Genomic DNA, 23,918 nt, shown 5'->3' with positions numbered 1-23,918 from the left:
GCTAGAGCACAGTTGTGTGAGGCTTCTCTATTAGTTACTGAGGAATATTTCCTCATTCCATGTACAAGAACTTCTAGATTCCAACAGACAAACCATATAAAATAGAATTGTTTGTAGCAGCGAGACCATGAGGGGTTACTGGATGAAAAAAAAACAATATTTTTCTGCTTTTGTTAGATCACCTTACACTTTTTACATTTACATTAACTTAAATAACTGAGTAAAAGTTGATGTTAGTCTTTAGAGATCAAAAGCCCTTAATGTAGTTTTTGTGTTTCAGTTATTTAAGTATTGATTTTCCTCAGATGTCAAGTTTCTCTAGTTGGTTCTGTTATTTGAATCTGCTTTAATTAAGCAGATTTTTTTTTCTCATTTCTGAATCTCTCATGTCTGTATTTATCAGTTTTTTCTCTGTTTTAACAAGTTTTCTTTTTATAAACTAAACAGACTAAAGCTGAGCTTTGATGTTCCAATTGTGTTTTAGTGTTTAAACTTTACCAGAAAAAGAAGTATTAGAAATCCTTGCTGAACCAAACTGACTTTAACAGAAATGAGAAAAACTTTGTGATCAATTTATTTTGTCTGTTTTGTTATTTTTCTTTAGCAGCTTTGAGTGGAAGAATTGATGTCTTTCTTTCTTTATTTCTTTTCACCTCATTGTTTTATTTCTGTCTGTTTTCTTGATTTGCTTCATTTTGTCCTGAATTGTAGAAACAAGAAGTTTGTTGTTTCTTTGTCAAAGTGACTGAATGACTGAAATGTTGCTCCATCATGGAGTGTTTGCTGCTGCAGCTCCATGTCTCCATCTGGTGGAGTGAGAGCAGAAGTGCAGCAGCTGATGTTCAGCAGCTTCCTCTGCCTCCCACTGCTGTCTGATTGCATTCACCTGAACCTGAGAGGAAACACAAGAGAAGAGCCCATCAGTGGAGGAGCAGCTGATCTGTTAGTGAAGGAGGATCAGAGCTGATGATGAGTGTTTCCTCTGCAGATGAATGTAGAAGGTGTGTGAGAGCTGATCCAGTGGATCCAGTGAATCCAGCAGCATGGATCAGTGTGAGGACACACAGGAGGAAGCCCCTCCCTCTAAAAGCACTCTGTGTGGGGAAGATGAGAGCCAGAGCAAAGATCAGAGGTGAGATAAACATCTCTAACTGTCCATGACTCTTCTCCATGTCAGAGCTCAGCACTCACATCAACAACCTTCATTCTTCACAGGAACCAACCTGGACCTGGATATGAACCCAGCAGTGTGTCCAAAAAGAGTGACAAGTTAAAGGATTGTAATCCTGACCTGAAAGACACCAATTCAGCAGTGGAACAGTAAGTGTCTTATCAGAGTCTAGATCAGATCTTGTTGATGGTCCCTCGCACACGCTTTCGAACCAGAGGAGACAGATCTTTCTAGGCTGTTGCTCCAAGACTCTGGAATGAGCTCCCTCTCTCCTTCTGTTCCCTGGCCTCTGTTTGCTCTTTTAAACGCCAACTTACAACCTTTTATTTTGCTCCACATTTTAATTGAGTCTGTTTTTATTGGGCTTGAAATTATTGTTTTATGTGATACTTGCTCCTGTCTTTTATGTTTCTTAGCTTGTAAGGCTTTTGTCTTTTATGTTTTTAATCAGCGAAGCTTTGTCTTTTATGTTTTCTTATTTTTTGAAGTATTTGTTTTTATGCTTTTAACTTGTGAAGCACCTTGTGACTTTTGTCTGTGAATGGTGCTTTATAAATAGAACTTACTTACTTACAGAGTTAAAGGAAGCTGGATAATAGTTCAGATGATCAATAGTTTTCAGCTGAATGATATTAGGTCTGGTTCAGTTCTTGATCTCTCTGATCAGACTCACTTGGTGCATCATGTGTTATGAGATATTTTCATTTGAGTCTTCTGAGAGTCTCTCTGAGAGCAAAGATATCGGAGAAGGAAACATGTTGACTACCGACTTGTTTACACTCAGATTTGAATCTGCTCGCTTTTGCTGACTCATGGTGGATATGTACACTTGTTCTGATCCAGTCCTGGTCCGTTTGCCTGCAGCTACTTCTGTTTGGTTTGGTCAGAAACTGAAAAAAAAGCTTTCACCATTGTTTGGTTTAATAGACATGAGCACAGATTTTGAAACTCTCACTGCGCGGACAGAGACACACTGTGTGGGCACGGATCAGTTTAAAACAAGTCGAGCTGCTTTGTTTTGACCTATTTGTAACTACAAAGGCATCAGGTTTTGAGCTGAAGAAATACTCAAGAGTGAATGAAGATATTCAACAGTAAAACGAGCCTGTGAAACGATTTGTTTATTTTCAGTTAAAAGACAAGTGGCCATGTTCTTAATGTTTTGAAGTGCTTTTACAGGCTTTTGACAGGCACACTCATTGGAGTACATTGTGAGATTTGTAGTGAATTAGCGGTCCACATATGTCAGGCGTAATAGTGTTCAGAGATGACATGACCATGCAGATCAAAGGTAGCTAAACTACAGACCTTATTTGGCCTACATGCTTTGAGTTTGACAGATGTATCCTAGAGAGAGATGGTCTGACTCTGGTAATGCTTTAAAGGTTATAAAAGTGCTTAGTTATGTTCTGCATGCATGTAGAAAACTAAAAACAGCTTTTTAATACATGTTTCTGTTTCTTGCTAAGTCAGAAGATTGTATTGTTTAATGTTTAAGATTAGTTCTGACTTTCTTTCTCTCGGCTTCAGCATCAAATAAAAAATCAGTGATTAAATGGAACAGCTTATAAAATCTAATTTTTAATCCTACTTGGCATCGAGATGAGCCCAGACACCCATTCTTTAATGTCCCAAATCCAATAGAGTAGTGCTTCCATGGACTCCAAATCATTTCGAAGCACAACCAGGTAAAGCTGAGTATCATCAGTGAAGCTGTGAAAACAAATGTTTCATCTCCTAATTACATCACCCACAGGAAGTAAACGACAGAGGGAAGCCTAAAAGTAGGACACTATTTGTCATTCTTTGACCTGGATGAGCAGTCATTTGTACAGATAACATCTTTGAGTAAAATTGGATTAAACACAACGAAAACAGTGGCAGTACAAACAACCATGTCATGTTGTCTGGGTGAAAGAATAAAATAATCAAAGTGTGTCAAAAGTTTCACTGGGGGTCAAGAAAAACTCAGAAAGAAACTTTTCTTTCTTTTTTAGTTTGATGTCCTTTAGAGCCCTTAGTCATTGCTGTCTCTGTTCTATTTGACTTAAACCTGAATAGAACTGTTCAATATATGCAATTATCATAAAAATTCTTTAGTTGGTAAAAACAAAAAATCTATAAAATTTCCCTTAAAAATTACAGATTGGGTATTTTTTGTAGTTTTTAAAATCTAAAAAAATCTCAGCTGCTCTTGTTCATGGATTTCACCATGACTGTTGATAAAAGATGCTGGTAGGAAAAGTAAAACTAGATACATGGCATTGCCTGCAATAATGCCAGTGTGAATGCTGTAAGCTAAATTTGGCTTCCAAAGATTCTAGAGCTGATAGCTAAAAATGCTGAAGCTGATAGTTAAAAACGCTGAAACTGAAAGCTAAAAGCGCTAAAGCTGATTTCTAAAAATGCTAAAGCTGAAAGCATGCTAAAATATTAGGTAAATCCCAAATTATCACAAAACTGGAAAAATGTCTAATTTTTCTAAAACAACTAGTATAATGCTAAAATATTAGCCAAACTCCAAATTAGCCTCAAAACTGGAAAAATGTATAATTTTGGTAAAACAGCTAGCATAAGGCTAAAGGCTAAAATATTAGTTAAACCCTAAATGCATATTAAGCAATTTCCTAATTATTTCCTCTGAAGCATTATTTGCTCCATTTCATAAACTGTAAAGTTTATGAATACCAAAAGTATAATCAGTAATGTCCTGAACAAGCTGAATGTTTTTTTCCAAGATTCCAGAAATCGCTGAAAGTGTGATTGAGTTTTTAACAAGTCAAAAAACATATGGAAAGGAGCAGGAGAATCACTGTTGTGTGTATGTTTCGAAGAATTCACACAAAACTTCATGCAGTGTCGCATAGTTATTGCAAGAGGATGTTTTAGCTGGCTATCTCAGTGCAGATCCGTCTTTTCATTATCTGATCTAAATATTTCAATATGGAACATAATCAGATTAACCTCCTTAACAGAAGAAATACATTTTCCACAAAACAAATGTTTTTCCATCAGGTTCCACCAGACACCAACTGGACATGGACCTGAATCCAGCTGTGTTTCCTCCAGAAGTGATGTGTCAAAGAATTTTAATCCTAACTTCAAAGACAGCAGTTCAGGAGTGGAACAGTAAGTGTTTGTCAGAGTTAAAGGAGGCTGGATAACAGTTGAGTTGATCAACAACAATTTTCAGCTGAATGACTTGAGGTCAGGTTTAGTTCTCGATCTCTTTGATCAGACTGATATACCACTGATGTCTCACACCTCAGCATTTATGAAATTTACCCAACAATAGTTTATAATCAAAAGTGTCAAAAGTTTCTTGAAGATGAAAACTGTTTATCGAGTCTTTAGTCCGTTCCATTAATGCTGATGTGGTTGAGTGCTTACAACTAATCTTTTTGACAATCACTGAACTTACTATACCTATTAATACATGTGCATAGCTTAACTACATTGAATTTCCTAAAATCTTTAAAAATTATGGGAACAATGAAACAGGTTTTTAGTTTTATATTTTTCAACCATTACACTGTTTCTGAAAAATGCAGTGTCATCTAAAAGCTGAACATTGTTGCTTTGTGTCTTTGTCCACAAACAAATTTATGATCACATGACAAAATGCAGGGTAACAGACTGTTTCAATGCAAAACAATTTGTTTTTGAGCTCAATATTTCAACTTGTAAGATAATCAGATTAACTCTAGAATATAATAATTAAGATTTAACAAAAAATAAAAATGTTTTTTTCCTTTAGGATCCAACAGAAACAAAGAACCAAACCTGGATCCGAACCCAGCTGTGTGTCATTCAGAAGTGAAGTGTCGAAGAATTTTAATCCTAACTTCAAAGACAGCAGTTCAGGAGAGGAACAGTAAGTGCTTGTCAAAGCTAAAGGAGGCTGGATAATAGTTTCATCTGAATGACTTAATGTCTGGTTCACTTCTTAATCTCTCTGATCAGACTCACTTGGAGCATCATGTGAGATGAAATCTTTTGAGCCGGGTCTTCTGAGAGTCTCTATGAGAGTAGAGATGTTGGAGGAACTTTGATAAAAACAACAGCTTTGTCAAGTATTTAAGTGGAAATCTATCATACTTAATTTTATCACAGAATATATAACTATTAATTTATATGGTTAGTCTCCATTTAAGTGTTACGCACGTAGACAAAATAGTTGGTACCCCTCAGTTAAAGAAGGACAAACTCACAATTCTCACTGAAATCACTCGAAACTTCCACAAGACTCACGAGGAGTGGGCCAAAATACCTGTTGACAGCTGCAGAACGCTGATTGACAAATACAGAAATCTTTTAATTGCAGTGATTGCCTCAAAAGGCTGGGCAACAAAATATTGAGTTATGGGTACCTTCATTTTTGTCCAGCTCCCTTTCTTTTGTTGTTTTTTTATAATTATGTTGATCAACAATTCAAAAGTAATGGCTGATTTTGATTATTTAATTTTCAATAATTTTTTATTTATTGTTACTTTTGTAAGTTTCTAGTGATTTCAGTGAGAATTGTGGGTTTTTCCGTCTTTAACTGAGGGGTACCAACAATTTTGTCCATGTGTGTACATTTTTTATTTAAAGTTTTACCCAGCTCTGGGTCATTTACATAGTTGTATGCACTCAGTAATTAATACAGTGTTGAAAGATACTTAAATACCAATTTATAGCAAAAAGCAGTCTGACTGTGACCCAGAAGGAAAGCCCAGTGCGTAACAAGATGTTGAAGATTTACTAAAAGATCAGTTGACTTGTCTGCGGCTGGCTTGGATGTGACAACAGGAACAGCTGTTGGAGCTTAATAATCAAGTTGTGGAGCTGATGGAAAAAAATAAGCCTTGAATGAGCAAGTTAAAAAGTTAAATATAGGCAAAAAACGAGTGGATGATTACGAACAACATTGAAAGAAACCGAAAGACACTAATGTGCGCATTTTAACCACTCCACAGAACTTTGCTAAGGAAAAAAAAACTCCTGATCAATGAGACTCTGAGACGAGAAAAAGTATCAAGTTTTTTATACATTCCTACTGTATTCAAATATATGCAGCCTTTACCCAATTATTCTCCTGAAAGATAAACAGATTTTTGTCTTGATTACATTTTTTCGAGGTCCAGATAATCAAGAATTCTGAATTTGAAAAGAGCTGCTCAAAAAGTTGCCGAATTTGTACAACATTTGAGGTTTAATTAAGAGGTTGTGCTTTGTCTCAAAGACAAGGCATAACAGACACAGTAATTACTTTATGTACATGTAGAGTGTGTGAGTAAATGATCCCTTGGTTTGCAGCTCTAAACTGACCAATCAACTGTCAAAAAGAACTATAGAATCTTATTTGTGTTCAGAGTTTGAAATAAATATAAAATTACAGCAAAGACCCAAGACTATATCTTGTCATTATTCAATCATACCACAAAAGAAAAAAAACTTACTGTAAACATTGTATCAGATTAGAAATTGTTTATTTCAAGCAAACGAGCTTAAATGTGTTGTTTTACGTTGAAATGAATAAGGAATGTTTGTAAAGCAAAAATTACAGCTGTGGCTTGGTGAACTTGCCTGACTCTGAGTTAATTTGGTTTTAAACCTTACGGCAAAAAAAGTCTGGAGCTCATTGTTGATGATTCTCCATAGAGTGGACCAGCAGAGCTCAGAGACTCCCAGTGGTCCATCTGTCCAGCAGCATCAAACACAGCTGGACTCCATATTTCTGGTCTGTACATGAACAACAACTACTTTTCCATCATTCTGTTCACAGTCATCTCCATGCTGCACTTTGTAGACCAGTGGATTGTCAGTGTGTCCAACATGGAGCTGATGTTTGGCTCCATGACTTCACTCTGATTGGCTCATTCATCTAGAATTCTGTTGCAGCTGCTGGAGGACAACATTGTCACTTTTGTGAAGAAGGAGCTGAAGAAGATCCAGAAGATTCTGAGTCAGAGGGAGGATGAGGAGGAACTGGGGGGTGAAGACGAAGAGCAGAGGAGCAGCAGAGAGTCACTGATGAAGATCACAGAGAACTTCCTGAGGAAAATGAAGCAGGAGGAGCTGGCTGATCGACTGCAGAATAGTAAGAGGATTTCTCTGAAGGTTTCACCTGCTGGATAAATGAAGATTTACTGATGTCTCAACACATATGGAACAACATGGATTCAAATCCTGATCATTCAGGGCTACAGATTATTTTAGTTTATTTACGCTGATTTTTGTCTTCATTCAGGATCTCCTGCTGTTGTTTGTCAACATCAAGTCCAATCTGGTCTGAAGAAGAAGTTCCAGTGTGTGTTTGAGGGAATTGCTAAAGCAGGAAACCCAACCCTTCTGAATGAGATCTACACAGAGCTCTACATCACAGAGGGAGGAACTGGAGAGCTGAATGAAGAACATGAGGTCAGACAGATTGAAGCAGCATCCAGGAAAGCAGACAGAGCAGAAACAAGCATCAGACAAGAAGAGCTCTTTCAACTCCCAGCTGGAAGACAAGAACCAATCAGAACCGTGATGACAAAGGGAGTGGCTGGCATCGGGAAAACAGTCTTAACACAGAAGTTCACTCTGGACTGGGCTGAAGGCAAAGCCAACCAGAACATCCACTTCATATTTCCATTCACTTTCAGAGAGCTGAATGTGCTGAAAGAGGAGAACTTCAGCTTGGTGGAACTTGTTCATCACTTCTTCCCTGAAACCAAAGAAGCAGGAATCTGCAGCTTTGAAGACTTCCAGATCATCTTCATCTTTGATGGTCTGGATGAGTGTCGACTTCCTCTGGACTTCCACAAGACTCAGATCCTAACTGACCCTAGAAAGTCCACCTCAGTGGGTGATCTGCTGACAAACCTCATCAGGGGGAACCTGCTTCCCTCTGCTCGCCTCTGGATAACCACACGACCTGCAGCAGCCAATCAGATCCCTGCTGAGTGTGTTGACATGGTGACAGAGGTCAGGGGGTTCAATGATCCACAGAAGGAGGAGTACTTCAGGAAGAGATTCAGAGATAAAGATAAGATCAGAGGGATCATCTCCCACATCAAGAGATCCCGAAGCCTCTACATCATGTGCCGCATCCCAGTCTTCTGCTGGATCACTGCTACAGTTCTGGAGGATCTGCTGAAGAGCAGAGAGGGAGGAGAGCTGCCCAAGAGCCTGACTGAGATGTACATCCACTTCCTGGTGGTTCAGGCCAAAGTGAAGACGGTCAAGTATGATGGAGGAGCTGAGACAGATCCTCACTGGAGTCCAGAGAGCAGAAAGATGATGGAGTCTCTGGGAAAACTGGCTTTTGAGCAGCTGCAGAAAGGAAACCTGATCTTCTATGAATCTGACCTGACAGAGTGTGGCATCGATATCAGAGCAGCCTCAGTGTACTCAGGAGTGTTCACACAGATCTTTAGAGAGGAGAGAGGACTGTACCAGGACAAGGTGTTCTGCTTCATCCATCTGAGTGTTCAGGAGTTTCTGGCTGCTTTTCATGTCCACCTGACTGTATTCACCTCTGAAGTCAACATCATGGAAGAACAGAAGATATCTTGGTTCTCTGGACTGTTTCAAATCAGTCCAGCCCAGTTATACCAGAGTGCTGTGAACAAGGCCTTACAGAGTCCAAATGGACACCTGGACTTGTTCCTCCGCTTCCTCCTGGGTCTTTCATTGCAGACCAATCAGAGTCTCTTACGAGGTCTGCTGACACAGACTGGAAGTAGCTCACAGACCAATCAGAAAACAGTCCAGTACATCAAGGAGAAGATCAGTGAGAATCTGTCTGCAGAGAAAAGCATCAACCTGTTCCACTGTCTGAATGAACTGAATGATGGTTCTCTAGTGGAGGAGATCCAACAGTTCCTGAGTTCAGGACGTCTCTCCACAGATGAACTGTCTTCTGCTCAGTGGTCAGCTCTGGTCTTCATCTTATTGTCATCAGAAGAAGATCTGGAAGTGTTTGACCTGAAGAAATACTCTGCTTCAGAGGAGGCTCTTCTGAGGCTGCTGCCAGTGATCAAAGCCTCCAACAAAGCTATGTAAGAACTCTCATGAAAATCACCTTTAGTGAACAAATACAATGGAGAAAAAAACAAAACAAAAATAAGTTTTAATAACTCTTTTACGTTTTTCTCATCAGATTGAGTGGCTGTAAATTGTCAGAGAGAAGTTGTGCATCTCTGTCTTCAGTTCTCAGCTCTCAGTCCTCCAGACTCAGAGTTCTAGACCTGAGTAACAACAGCCTGCAGGATTCAGGACTGAAGCTTCTGTCTGATGGATTGAAGAGTCCACACTGTATACTGGAGACACTCAGGTCAGTGTTCATTAAACTCTTTGTTCCAGCTTTAAAACCAGTTTACTTACATTTAGGATTAAATGTCAGATAGACGTCAGGGAAGAAGAAACAGAAGGAGAGTGTTTGACACACACAGACACACACACCCCCACAAACCTACCCACCGAACCACACACACATAAAACATCAGTTAAACTCAAAATCTCAGTAGAGCCAGATATGTTTACCTTTATTTTCTTGCATGTTTTTTTATGCAAGACTAGAAAGGAGAATGCAAATTCATCCAGAAGTAGCCTATTGTGAAAGCAAATAGGTATTTGAAAACCCTGTGATTTTGCATGTTCTCCTACTTAGAAATCATGGAGGGGTCTAAAATTTGCATCTTAGATTTGTGTCCAATTTGAAATACATAATCTAAAAAAATCTGGAATTCACTTTGTATGATTATTAAAATCATTCATTTGTATGCTACTGCTAAAAAATATTATTTAAACTCCTGAAAAAAATCGATTTTAATGTCTGGTACAGTAACCTTTGTTTGCGAGTACACGGGTCAAATGTTTCTTGTAGTTTTTCCACCAGGTTTCCACACACTGCAGGGGGTATTTTTGCCCACTCCTCCCCACAGATCTTCTCTAGAGCAGCTGGGTTTCTGGGCAGTCACTGAGAGAACTTAAACTTACTAAAGATTTCCTATTAGGTTTAGGTCTGGAGACTGGTTGGGCCACTCCAGAACCTTGATATGCCTCTTGCACAGCCACTCTTTTATTATCCTGGCTGTTAATAAAGCTTACTACCAGTTTACTGATATGATTTTTGATCACACTTTACATAAGGTGCTGCAAAACATTCAATAAATGGTTAACAAGGTTTATTAACACATTTATTAAGCTTACTACCAGTTTACTAATATGGTCTTAGTAGACAATGGTCTGACTGAGTAGTCAATATTCTCATTAACAATATCAGGTATTTGCCAGACACCTATAATCCTAATAAATATTTTACTAGCATTTAACACATTATAAATGCTTGCTAATCTGTTAACAAAGTTCATTAAGAGTTCTTATTAAGCTTATCAACACAGAAGTCAGTGTGAGACATCTATAATGATATTAAATGTCTTACAAGAACTGTACACATTAATAAGGCTTACTAATCTGTTAACAAGTTTTGTTAATGATTCTTATTAAGCTTGTTAACACTTATTTGTTCCACGTTTACGATGGTAATAAATGTAACAATAAGCATCATATTAACACATTAATAATGCTTGTAAATGTGTTAACTTAGGAATTTAATAAGCCTTATTAGGCTTATTACACCAATAAATGTCTTACTAACACCTCATAAGAACATTAATAATGCTTATTAATGTGTTAAGAAAGCTTGTTAAGGAATCTTATTATAAAGTGTTACCCATGATTTATAGATTGTCTAGCCCTACTCATGACTCATGATTACCTGCTTTAGGTGTGTCCAGCCAATTAGAACATGCCAGACAGAGCAAGGGATGTTGGTCATGCAGGAATGTGGCCATCGAGGCCTGAAGCTGTCTATTCTTGCTCTAAAGCATTTCAGATCAGAGTACATCTTCAAATGTTAATTTCAACAATAGCTTCTGTTGAGACATGAATTCCCATCCACCCTAGGACATCTCCCCATGTTCTGTTTTGTCAAAAGAGAAGAGAAAACCAAGAGGTTAAATTAGCCAGGTTTATTGTGAAATGCAGTTCTGGAAAATGTTTTTCTCTGCAGCCATGGTCTGTGGATATCTCAATAAGAATATATAGAAGACACAGAAGATTTTGAAGTAAGGTTTATTTATTGGTGAGAGTTCTACAAAAACATCTGTAATCATTTCTCCATGTCACCTGTACCATTGACATAACATGGAAACTGACCGCCTCGCGATTCACGTTCGGTGTGAATGCACCTTAACACAGAGAGATTTTAAGAGGTCACACTTCAGCAAACTGACAGATTTTTCCTGCAGACCTGGTTCTGTTGGTTACTCAGAACCAAAGAAAAATTTACAGTGGTTTTACAATGTTTTTTTTTCTTTGTGGTTTTCAAAAAGTTCCAAAATTAACTACATCATTTTTAATATTTGGCAATTTTTTAAAAGGTTTAAATATTTTTCAAATTTCTTCATTTAAGAAAAACTATAGAAATAAACAGATGGTGTTATATATATTTTCAACTGATTTATTGTATGATAAAGATTGATACGAAACTGATCTTTTTAAATCAGGACCTTGTCTATTTTTTTCTGTTTAATTGTTTTCTGCTGTTTGGAACTGGCTTTTCACTTTTATATAGTCCTCAAAATTTTTCAGGATTTTTCTGAAAAAAAATCATTGAATGATCAATATGGTTAAAATCTATTTCTCATCTCAATCAAATATTCAGAGTAGTCTTAAACACACAATGAAATCCAAAGTAGTTTCTAAACTCACAATTCTGAAGTAATCAATTATGTGGACATTTGCTTTCACTTTTGAACCGTTCCTGAAGTTTTCTTTTTTCCTTAATAATCACTGGATAATTTTAAAACATGTGCAGATCTTACAATGTCACATTTCACGAGCAGCTGCAGTTTTGAACTGACTCCTTCAGAAAAATGAAGCTTTTTTTACTGGAATAGCCTACTTACACTCAAAGTCCAAACTGAGCTGGAATTGCAGCTGCCATCATTGCTCCTGAATACACTTTTCTGTCTGCTTTCAGGTTGAAGGACTGCAGTTTGACAGAGATCAGCTGTAAAGCTCTAGGTTCAGCTCTGAAGTTTAACCCATCCCATCTGACAGAACTGGACTTGAGCTGGAACAAGCTGCAGGATTCAGCATGTTGTCATCTTTGTGGTTTTCTGAAGAGTTCAGACTGCAAACTGCAGACTCTGAGGTCAGTAAATAAACTCAATTCCTGAAGCATGAAAAGAAAATATCAAATGAAAAACTTTGTGATATTTCATCACATTTTTTTTTAACATGTGTTATTTCATGGCAGCAAAGCTGAATCATAGCTTGGAGTCACTGCAGCTGACTTTTAGAATATCTCTTTGAGCATTTTTTTTAATCTCATAATGAGAGGGAATGATTCCACCCCATTGATGTTTCATGATTTGATAGTTCTTCTTTACTTCCCGCTTCTGCTTCATAACAGATCTATTTCCAGTAAATGTGAAAGGAATTGGAGGGAAAAGGGTGTCCAAACTTAAGCAGATCAATTTGTTTGATTAATTTCTCTAAAGTATCTTTATGCTTGGTTCTAAAAAGTGAAACAATAAGGAATATTTTTTTTAAGTAGCTCAGAAATAAACACTCTAGAGTTCTACAGATTAAATTGTATATTTTGCACAGATTTTTGATTCTTCTTGGGTTCTTTTCAACTCCATCTTGGGCGAACGTGGTGTAGGTTGTTGACCTATGATTGGAAGATTACAGCTTCAATTCCCGCCTTGCCCCTGTGTGGAAGCGTCCTTAGACAAGACACTGAACCTTACATTGCCTCTGATGTAGGGTTGCCACCGGTGTTCAAAAGCAGAGCTACCACCAGTCTGTGAACGGGTGGTGGCTCTGACATTTTCATCTGTGTTTGAAGATAATCTTGAAGTAATTGTTGTTATGAAGGAGACCCTTAGTGACGAAGCAGGCATTGCAGTTTGTGTCAAACACTGAAGTGTCCTCAGGTAGAATACTGGAAGTGGAGCAGAAAGAATAGTTGTCGGAAATTCAACTGCAGAGTGAGCAATATTTCCAGAAGATCAATGACAGCACTGAGTTCCTGATGGAAAAAGCAAATCTCTGTTTCACAAAGGTTTTTCATGTGACAGAACTGACAGCAGAAAATGAGAGTTCAAAAAACTTTTAGAGAACAAACTTGTTTCTGAGTCTCCACGTAACTCCAGAGGAATCATGGATGAGGACAAAGTTGTGTTTGTAATGAGGGAATCAAGCTAATGAGTATCTGGAGTATCTAGAACTAGAGTATTTGGAAGTTCACTGACAGCATAGAAACACAAGAACACAGAAACACCTCTGTTATGGACGCTTCATGTTCGTAGAAACAGCTGAAGTCAGGAAGTCCTTTCTTACAGTGGACCAAAGACGGTAGGGACAAAAGCAGAACCATCAGAACTCTGCAGTCTGACTGTTATTAGACACATTTATACACAGGGATGCTGAGCTACACATTGAACGACCGAATACACATGATCCATTGAACACTGTTCACACAATTTTTTTGTCATGCTTTCAGGTTGATGAACTGCAGTTTGACAAAGACCAGCTGTGAAGCGCTGGGCACAGCTCTGAAGAACAACCCGTCCAATCTGACAGAACTGGACTTGAGTGGGAACAACAACCTTCAGGATTCAGGATTTTTCCATCTGGATGGTTTTCTAAAGAGTCCAAGCTGCAGATTGCAGACTCTGAGGTCAGTAAATAAGTTGAACTCCCTGAAGGATGAGAAGAATGTATCAGATAAAGAACATTATGATGTTTCACTGGAAGATTTTCTGAACATGTCATTTCCCTGCCGCAAAGCAAAATTACAGCTTGTAGTCAGTGCAGATGACTGGTGTTTTCTAAAAGCTTACCTTCTCTTCATGAACTTTTCCAACTAGCTCAAGGAAAGAGAAAAACAGGTCAACAGGTCAGAATGTTTCTACCACACTGATTTCCAACCTGCTTTTGTGGCTCTTTTTCACTTCCTGCTTCTTTTTTTACAATTGACAAATTCTCTTTTAGCACAATATTATGATATATCTGCTTTTGCTACAAACTCAATTTTTTAATAAGTTAGCAGAGCAAAGCATGTTTTTTGTGGGGACCCTAAGGAGGGGAAGCAATCCAGAGTCGGGCTTCAGAATACTTAACAATTTTTAACTGACACCTACATCAGAAACATCAAAACATGACAGCATAAATGTACTTGGATGCAAACAAACACAAGTAGGAGCATAGACAAGAGAGAAAATCCAGAGAAGAGAGTTTGGGGGAAGAGAAATGATAAAAGTGAGTAAACCTGCAGAGGTAGATCTGTAGCTGGCATAGAGGAGTCCCATCCTCTTGAGTCATGACATTGATTATCGTCCGTTCTTCACATTGGAAGAAGACTGCAGTCCATCCAAGAGTCTGGTCCATCTGGACCTGCAGATATACTGTATCTGGTTCAATGTATACACTGAACCGTGATAGAAAGGTCCTGAAAGCCTCACAGATAAAGTTTACTGCTTTGGCACCCATCCACCAGATTAAAGTCTGTCAGACTGATGTTGGAGTCAGCTGACGTCAGGAATTAATTTCTTACAGTAAAGCTTTGTTTAGAAGAAGCCACTTCACTGTTAGAACTGACAGCAGAAATCTGCTGTCTGACTGTTGTCAGATGCATTTACACACCGAGATGCTGAGCAGCACATACCCAATTCACTTCACACCATTCATATACACTTTTTTGTGTGCTTTCAGGCTGGAGAACTGCGGTTTGTCAGAAAAATGCTGTGAAGTTCTGGGCTCAGCTCTGAAGATCAACCCAACCAATCTAACAGAACTGGACCTGAGCCACAACAAGAACCTTCAGGATGTTGGAGTCTTTTATCTGCACAGTTTCTTTAAGAATCTAGGCTGGAGACTTCAGACTCTGAGGTCAGTTCTGAGATCTTCTGTTTTATGACCAATTTAGTCTTACTTATATTCAGCTCACATGCAGATTTGAGTTATTCTTGGGAAGCACGCATGGACGGGGGTGCTGGATTATTTTTTGTTAACATTAGCTTAGTTTCCATTACACATATGAGCAAAACTATCAAAATTCAAGGAATTCTAAAAAAATTTTTTTGCAATACACTGTGTGCATAATTATTATGCAAGATACTATTTTGATCATATAATAATTTTATGCACAATTGCCAACATCAAGCCATATAAACTTGAATGCATATTTGATTCAAAGCATATCAGGTGATAGGAACTTGTTTCACAAAGGAGGGTGTGGCCTAGAAAGCTCAACGACCTATATAAAGGTGTGCATAATTATTTTGCAGATTCATCTCCTCAAGTAAAATGGGCTGTAGGAGAAATTTTACAGACCCTGACAAGTCAAATATTGTAAAAAGTCTATCAGAGTGATGCAGCACTCTTGAAATATTCAACATACTGGGGTGTAATAACAGAACTATTAACTGTTTTGTTATAAATTGTTGATGAGGATGCAAAAACCTGTGGAGAAGAGAAGATGCTAATTAACTACCAAAGATTTCAGAAGAGTCAACCCTGAAGCTACCAGGATCCCATTATTCACCAGTACTGCCATATTCCACAACTGCAACCTACCTGGAGTATCAAAAAGTACGAGATATTCAGTTCTTAGACATGGCCAAAGTCAGAAAACCTGAAACCCGACCACCTCTCAAAAAGATACACAAGTTGAAACATCAATAATGGACATGTCTGTAGCGTGAAAGGGTCAAGTTCAATGAAGAATTTGACTTTGTCTCGTAAAGGGGCACCACCTTCCGTAAGGAAGGAAAAATTACTCAATGATGAAAGTTTATCAATTTTAGCTTTAAAATTGATTAAAGAGTAATCTTCAAAATCAATCTCAACACTTCAGGAAGTAAATTCTCATCTGAAGGGACCGTATCACAAAGAAAGAACAAGATGGACAACGACTGCCTTTTTGATATTTATTAAGAGATAAGCATAAAAATATATACAAAATAAACAAAGAAAATCAATGTAGTGCGTGGGAATGTGTATGAATGTGTGTGAAAGTCGGTGGATGAGCAAAGTAATGCCTCAGAACGGTTTAAGAGAAAAATTGTAATCTAAAGAAACCAATTACGTTAAACTGTTCAAGACACTGGTCTGGATAAATCAAATTGGCTGTTATGACCACATCAAACCGCAACAGTTTTGCTGAGAGGGTCTCCTCACCACGGTGGCTCGAAGCTTGACTTGGACTGGAGTTTCAGACGAAGCTCACCAGACAAAGGTGTTTCTCCTGAGGCCGATGAGATGAAGAAAGCAGCAGCAGCTTTGGCGCAGGGTGTAGGAGGACGGTCGAAGACTCTTCTGGAGCTTACGACCGGATGCGGCTGAAGTTCTGGTGGTCATCTGGGTTTGCACAGCCAAAAGAGTGGATGGTCGTCGAAAAAGCGTGCTGGATTTAAAGTTCACTGGAGTTTAGTCTCAAAGCGGATCGTTCAATCAGTTTCAAAAATAAGAAGCACAAATGGTGATGAGCTTCAAAATAGTTAAAAAGAAAAAAAATGCACGACAGTTACCAAAAAGATAAGTAAAATAAAAACGGTCTTGGCACAAACTTAGTTACGTGGGGTAAGTTGAAATAAAAACAAGACCAAAAAAAAAATTGGAAGAAGTTTCCTCTTCTTCCTAGAGCTGTTCTCTGCTCAAAACCCAAACTCCAACTGCACTGCCCTGAAGTGAGAGTGTGCATGACCTTTTGACCTCAGAGGAGGCCTTGATTTCAGCCAATGGCTGCAGGCACACGTCTCCAGTGGATCTAACAGTTTCATGTTTCTATCAAAACTGTTCAAACTATCTAAGAAAAATAAAAGTTATTTCTCTTAAATGTTCTGAGCATTCAAAGATGTGGTATCATCAGTGTATTTCATGGTAAAAGTAAAGTGATGTGAAAACAAAACAATCATGAAATACTTTTGTGATAAACAAGTTTGCATAAAGTTTAGATCAGAATGAGTTTAGCTTAAACAAAGTTTAAAAATCAACATTCAAACTCTTAAGAAAAATAGAAATAGAAAAATATTAACTACATGTAATTCTAATGTTTCTTAATTGTCAAATAAAGAGGATTAAATCAAAGCATGAATTGTATTCCATATCATTAACTCTTAACATGCAGTTTATCAATACATGATTAAATGTTGTCTAAAATCATATTCAGATGCAAATCACATATTCATTAAAAAACAAAGATTATAGGGGAAGTTTTGTCTGCTTCCTGTTGAAATCTATGAATAAAGTTCAGTCATTTTCATGTTATTCACATTCAACACCACAAATAAAAGAACAGATGTTTAGAATCTTTATTTGTGAATAAAAGAATTGTAAATTCAAAGGTTCATCTCAGCTTGTTCTGAGCTGAGTTCCTGGTCCTCCTTTGGTCCACGGGGTCGTAAAATAATAAACCGTACATTCCAAAAGAGGTCTGCTATCGATCCTTCAGGGAGTGGGACAGAAAGGATTCTTTGAAGACCTTTTAAGGACAAATCTCTGTTTCCGTAAATCCTTCATAGGAGTTGTCCAGCGTTTTCCTTATCAAGAAATATGGCCTGGGGAGGTCACAGACCTTTTGGGCTCAAGGCCTCATTTGGCCCTCTTAGCATCCAAGAGAGACCAGATTCTCAAATGTCTCGATAACATCTCCACAGAGGTAATTTATGGCCTTGGGAGGTCTGAGTAAATCAGTGTATTCCTGATTATAGTGGACTTGCAGTTTTTCTTTAATTTCCCATCCTTTGAGAAGTGAAAAGACATCAGAAGGCATCGTAGCATGCTACATGTCTCAAGACAGACTTTTCAAAGGTTTTGTGGACTGATGAAATGAGAGTGACTCTTAATGGAGCAGATGGATGGGCCCGTGATTGAATCAGTAACGGATACAGAGCGCCACTTCAACTTAGACGCCAGCAAGGTGGAGGTGGGGTGCTGGTGTGGGCAGGTATCATTAAAAATAACCTGGACTTTTTCGAGTTGAAAATTAAGTCGAGATCAAATCTCAGACCTACAGTTAATTTTTAGAAGACACTTTCTTCAAGCATCTTTCAAGTCTGCAAGACTTACAGACTGCATCTCTCATAAAGACACTCATTTTTATGCAAATCACATGTATCAAAGTACTCTACTGCGTGGCTGGCTTACAAATGCCTTAAGGATGAAGAACTCATTACTTGACCTAAACCTTATTGAAAACTTTTGGGCCCTTCTTTAGCAAAAGATTTACAATAAAGGTAAACATACACCTGTCTTAACGGTGTCTGAGAGGCTGTGGTCACAACGGCACAAAACGTAGATCCCAAGCAGATGAAGAAACTGACAGACTTGGAGTGGTAGGGTGGTCGACTCCTTATCGGAAGATTTTGATTCCCGCCTTGCCTGCCTATGTGTCAAAGTGTCCTTGGGCAAGACACTGAACCCCAAATTGCCTGTGGTGGAAGGTTGGTGCCAGTGTTCGGTGGCGCTTAAAGTAACAAACACCTGTTTGAGCTGGAATTTATTAAAGGCAGGACACAACTGGAAGATATACGGTATTCTGCATGTAAGAAGGGGGGGTGGGGAAGGCAGGATTCTTTTTGGATCCAGAGGAGACAGAGACCTGTGACAGTTTAAGAAGGGGTTTTAAAGACAGTTTATTTAGTCCAGCAGAGGAAGCCGTCTTCTGTCCGTGTTGGAGCCAGGAGCCTCTGCTCAAAAAAAGAAAAAAGAAAAGAAAAAAAACACACCCACACACACACACCAGGAATTTTGAGGTAAAATATCAGGCTACATAAAATCATAAAAATACACAATAAATAAAACAAATAAAAGCAAGCAATTAAAAAGTAGCCGTGACAAATAAAATTATATCTCCTAGGTAGATATAAAACAACAGAACAAAAGTAATGCCAGAGGGGTACTTAGCTCAGAGAGGGGTGTATCGCTTCCCCCTCTGACCGCTGTCTGGCTCCTGGCTCGGCTGCCCCTCTGGGAGCGTCCTCCCCTGAGCTGCTCCACTTGGGGGAATGGTTCAGCACGCTTCTCTGAGGTCCATGTTCCGGTGCTGGCTTCCCCCACCGCGCTCTCCCAGCTGTCGACCTGGCGCTGGCTGCCTGCCACGCCCGTTCCCAAGCCCAGGTGGGGGTGGCTTCCCTGCACCACAGCACTTTGGGCCCTGTCTTTCCCCTCTCCTCTGCTTCTATTTCTGTTGCCTTCTGGTTGTTCTTTTAAAAAGGGTCTCTGATCAGGCACACCTGCCCTCAATGCCTTCCAATGAGGCGGTGTGTTCAGGAGACCTCTGACTTTAAAACTTCCAAAAAATTAAAGCGTGTTTGCCCTGTTACGTGCATCTAAAATGAAAGTTTTTTTTGTTGATCACCACTGGGTCTGTGGAGAAATTGAGTGTTGGTGTTAGTCTGGAGGCGGAGATGTCAGAGCAAACTCTTCCTGGAGGGAGCAGATGGCATCGGGCTGACCTCAGCACATTTCCACCCGCTTATTTTTGTGGGTATGGGAGGGGCCTCTGTAGACAGCGCAGGTTTTTGGAGGATTACTCTTAAATGCATGAATCGATCAAAATACCACTTTGGGGTTCTTTATAGTGAGGAATCAAGATTCAAGATCACCTTTATTTATCTCTGCAGGGAAATTCTATTGTTGAAGCAGCATAATAATAAGAAAAATCACAAAACACCACTAATCAAAACTCTTATAAATATATGTGCACATAGCTGCAGAGATAAACTCATATAAGCAAATGTACACACATAAGAAGAAGAAGCAGAAGATAGACTGTACATATACACACATGACAAAGATGTAAAAAAAGATGATGGATTAAAAAAAAGGGTAAAAAGAGTTGAACAAGCGTTGAATGAACAGTAAAATACATTTAAAACTTCAAAAAGTAGAATTTTCATGGCAGGGCCCCTTTAAAAGAGCCTGGAGAGTGTGAATACCAGCACCAACAAACGAGTCACTAATAAAATCCTGAGGGCATTATAAGCAACTTATGACACAATTTCCATTAAATCATAATCATGCAATAAAACACAAACCCACTCATGCGATAAGACATTAAAAATAAGGCGATAGATGAGGAAAAGTATTTTTTTATTCAATTCACTAAAGAGAGTATTTGGGTGATGTCACAGCAGTGTGGCGCTTGCCCCGTGAAAGCTAGTCCATTAACACTCTCAGATGAACGTGAGAAGCCTGTTTAGTGGTTTGAAAAAAAAAAGTATTCAAACAAGTAAGCAGCAGGAGTATTTTTTCTGTTTGAAAATACGACGAGATCCATTTAATTTTGTCAAGGCACTTGCGCTCATCCTCAAGGGAGACAAAAGTGCAGCTACAGATGAAGCGAAAATGAAATCTTAGTTGTTGATTTTACAGGGGAGCTGTATGATTTTGTATGATCCACAGCATTTTAATGGTCTCATTGAGACCATTAAAGAGTCCACAGTAGAAGCTCATCTGCTTTCCACCAGAGGAATAAATCAAAGCAGGAAATGATCTTGAAAAAACTAGAATAGAGTCCAAGAAGTGAGCTTTTCTGTCTTAATCTCTGTTTTCTTCTCTTCAGCTGCATTTACATGCTTTTGTCCATGTAAGTGTTTATCCGAACTATATAAAGCTGTGTGTTTGAAGCATCTCTTCTTTTTGTTGTTCAGATAAAATCCCAGACTCTGAAATTCAAAACCTGATTGACAAAAGCAGAACACTACCTATCTCTGTCTGATGGTTCAGTTTGGTTTGGTTCAGAAGAAGTGAATGATAAAAAACATGAAATTTGTTTTTAAACTCAAGTCTTTGTTCTTGATTTAGATTGAAGGACTGCAGTTTGTCAAATATCAGCTGTACTACTTTGGTCTCAGCTCTGAAGTCCAACCCCTCCCACCTGACAGAACTGGACCTGAGAAACAATGACCTGAAGGATTCAGATGTTCAGGAGCTCCAGGATCTGGTGAAGAATCCAAAATTCAATCTGCAGACTCTGAGGTCAGTAGAGTTTCCTGTGAAGCTGCAGTTTCTTAGTAAAGCTCTGAGGAGAATGATGACAGGCTTCAGGACAACAGTTCAAAAATCCGAGCAGCAGATGCTACATAGGGGAGGATGATGGGAAGCTGCTGCTCTGAACAGAACTGCTGCTTTTCTTTTGCTATGCTGCATCACAGAAGACTGCTGAGGATGAGGAGACACTGCTTCATCTGTATCTTTCTTCATACTTTTAACAGGTGGAGGGACTAAATTCTCTGCTCCTCCTGATGGTCTGCAGAGAAGTTCTGTCTGGACAGTGTTCCTGGGAGATGGAGAGCAGAGTGACAGAGGAATGGAAGAAGGTGGAGATGAGTCTCAGAGCTCAACTGTGTCTCTCAGAATCAAGTTTACAGTTGTTGAGCTACAGCCCCCCTGCTGGACTGATGGAAACCTGCACTTCATCTTCTCATTGTAACTTAGGGGGTTGGGCAGTCTTCTGCTTATGTAGAAGTGTGTTCAGTGTGTAATTCAAAATTGTATTCTTCTTTTTCATGTTGAATCTTTACCAGACCTTTATATCCACACAAATTAGACTAAGATTTCCTGATAAAAAGTTGCTGCCCTCCTAGAGCCGACAGGACATTTTCTCCAGAAACTCCAAAATCTGGAATAGGGCTGCAGTTTAACTGAGAGGTGAAGAGTTCAATGATCATTTTAATCATACTGTTTATTTTTAGAAGCAAACAAACATTTAACTTTTTTGTTGGTTTATTGTTTTGTTTTATATTGAGCTTTTTTTGTCTAATTTTTAAAAATCTATTTGAATTATTTTTTTGTTTCATCATGTCCCATTAAGAATGCTTTCCTCGGCTTTTTAAAAACTGGTATGAAGACTTTCCATTATCGTGATGCTCAAATTCTTAGATGATTCAGTGTAAAAGTGCTGAGCAAAAAGAGGAGGTGGATTTTTTTCTGTTGTTTGTGCAGAAACATGTGTTCCAGGATCTTATTAGTTGGAGATAGTTATAACCAGATAGTTAAAAATGTAATATATCACTCATTATGAACTCTGACAAAAATGTCAACTATAATGTTCTTTGCTTATTGAAAGTTTATTTTCCATTATTCCATAGTCATACACATTATTCTTTTGTGCACCTTGGGAGAATGTTCTTTTTTATATCTACTTTTAAATATTATCACCTTATATTTCTAAATATATTTAATAAGGTTTTGACAAGATTATCAACATTGGGTGACCCATTGATTAGATTGAAGATTTATGTTTTATACATGTGTATGTGGGTCAGGGAAAGACACAATCAGGCGTTAGATTCTGTTACTGTCTCTGTAACTGGGAAAAACATTTGAACCAGAACTCTGGATTACAATATTTTGATAAGAAAATAAATAATTTTCAGATTTAATCTCTGTTTTCCAGAAAATCTCATTGTCAAACGAACATGCAGCTTTAAATTCAGAGAACTCCTATATGGTCACATTGCATGAACATGGACAAATTGTGTGATTATTTAATTCACTAGTTTGTATTTATTATTTCTCACAAAGTTTTTGGTTTTTTTAAACTATTTTTTTCACATAGATAAGGGGTAAAGAGATACAGACTGAACAAAGCACTGAGAACTTCAAATCAAATCAAACTTTGTTTATAAAAGCGCTTTTTATACTTTCAGCAACTCAAAGTGCTTCACATTTTAAAAGCAAAACATACACTAAAAGCCCAACCCACCCGTCACACACACACCCCCTCCCCATAACACATACACCCATGACCCCACACACAATGAAAACTTAAAAAGAAAATTGAGACACTTGTAAACAGTGGCGGTTTTAGGCACGGGCAATACGGGCAGCTGCCCGGGGCGCCACTTCAAAGGGGGCGGCATCTCACCGCTGGGAGGAAAAAATAATCTGCGCAGCTATGATCGTCTACTACCTGTCATGTGTTGAACCATAGATATAACAGAGAGTAGATGCCGCATCGACCGCTACTTCCTATTGGCGCTGACGAGCCGCAGGGCCGCCATCTTGGACCGGTCGCCCTCTCCACTTGTTGTAATCTGTTTGACAGGCGCAACGAAGAGTCCTCGCGCTTAATCGATCATAACTCGCTGAATACTCAACCGATTTTCAAAATGTTTTCTTTGTTGCAAACATCATACATTTAGCTATGATCCAGTACACATGGGTTGGCGTAATTTATAATTTATTCTGGGATTAACAGTAATAGAAGCAAAAAATAAATAAAAGACTCAGCTATTTCAATATATATGAACACATACAGTTTTATTTTAGAAAGATTAAGAGAAAGATACAAATATAATATATGCAATATATTTACAGAATTATAAATCATATATTTTAGAGAGGGAGATAGAGATAATCAAACTCAGTCTCATACTTCTAATATATAGATAGAAATTAATATAATATACTTGTAGAATTATAAATCATATATACATATATTTGAAAGAGATAGAGATACTCAAACTCAGTTTTTATATTCCTTATATATAGATAGAATATAAATATAATATATTTAATATAATATACTTATAGAATTATAAATCATATATAGTTTTTAGAGAGAGAGAAAAGTTCCTGCAAGCATATGCGACTATAGAGAACATTTTCTGCAAGAAAAGCAACACAGCTGCAGCGGTAGAACAGAGAGACAATATCTGCAGTTATTTGAATTATTCCAAATAATGAATAAATAATG

At 38.2% G+C, this 23,918-nt stretch overlaps 1 protein-coding gene across 1 annotated transcript; it reads left to right on the top strand.

Moving 5' to 3' along the window:
- Positions 1-7,198: 7,198 nt before the first annotated feature.
- On the top strand, positions 7,199-22,583 carry LOC112139897 (NACHT, LRR and PYD domains-containing protein 3-like; the record flags this gene model as incomplete). Its single annotated transcript, XM_024262745.2, has 8 exons — positions 7,199-7,253; positions 7,404-9,198; positions 9,300-9,473; positions 12,186-12,359; positions 13,716-13,892; positions 14,927-15,103; positions 21,023-21,196; positions 21,433-22,583. Coding segments are annotated over 8 exons (2,739 nt in total), but the record flags the coding sequence as incomplete, so codon positions are not given.
- Between the last annotated feature and the right edge of the window lie 1,335 nt (positions 22,584-23,918).

Source organism: Oryzias melastigma, linkage group LG2, assembly GCF_002922805.2.
Source record: "Oryzias melastigma strain HK-1 linkage group LG2, ASM292280v2, whole genome shotgun sequence".
Taxonomy (NCBI): domain Eukaryota; kingdom Metazoa; phylum Chordata; class Actinopteri; order Beloniformes; family Adrianichthyidae; genus Oryzias; species Oryzias melastigma.
This window is presented reverse-complemented; position numbering and strand designations above follow the sequence as displayed.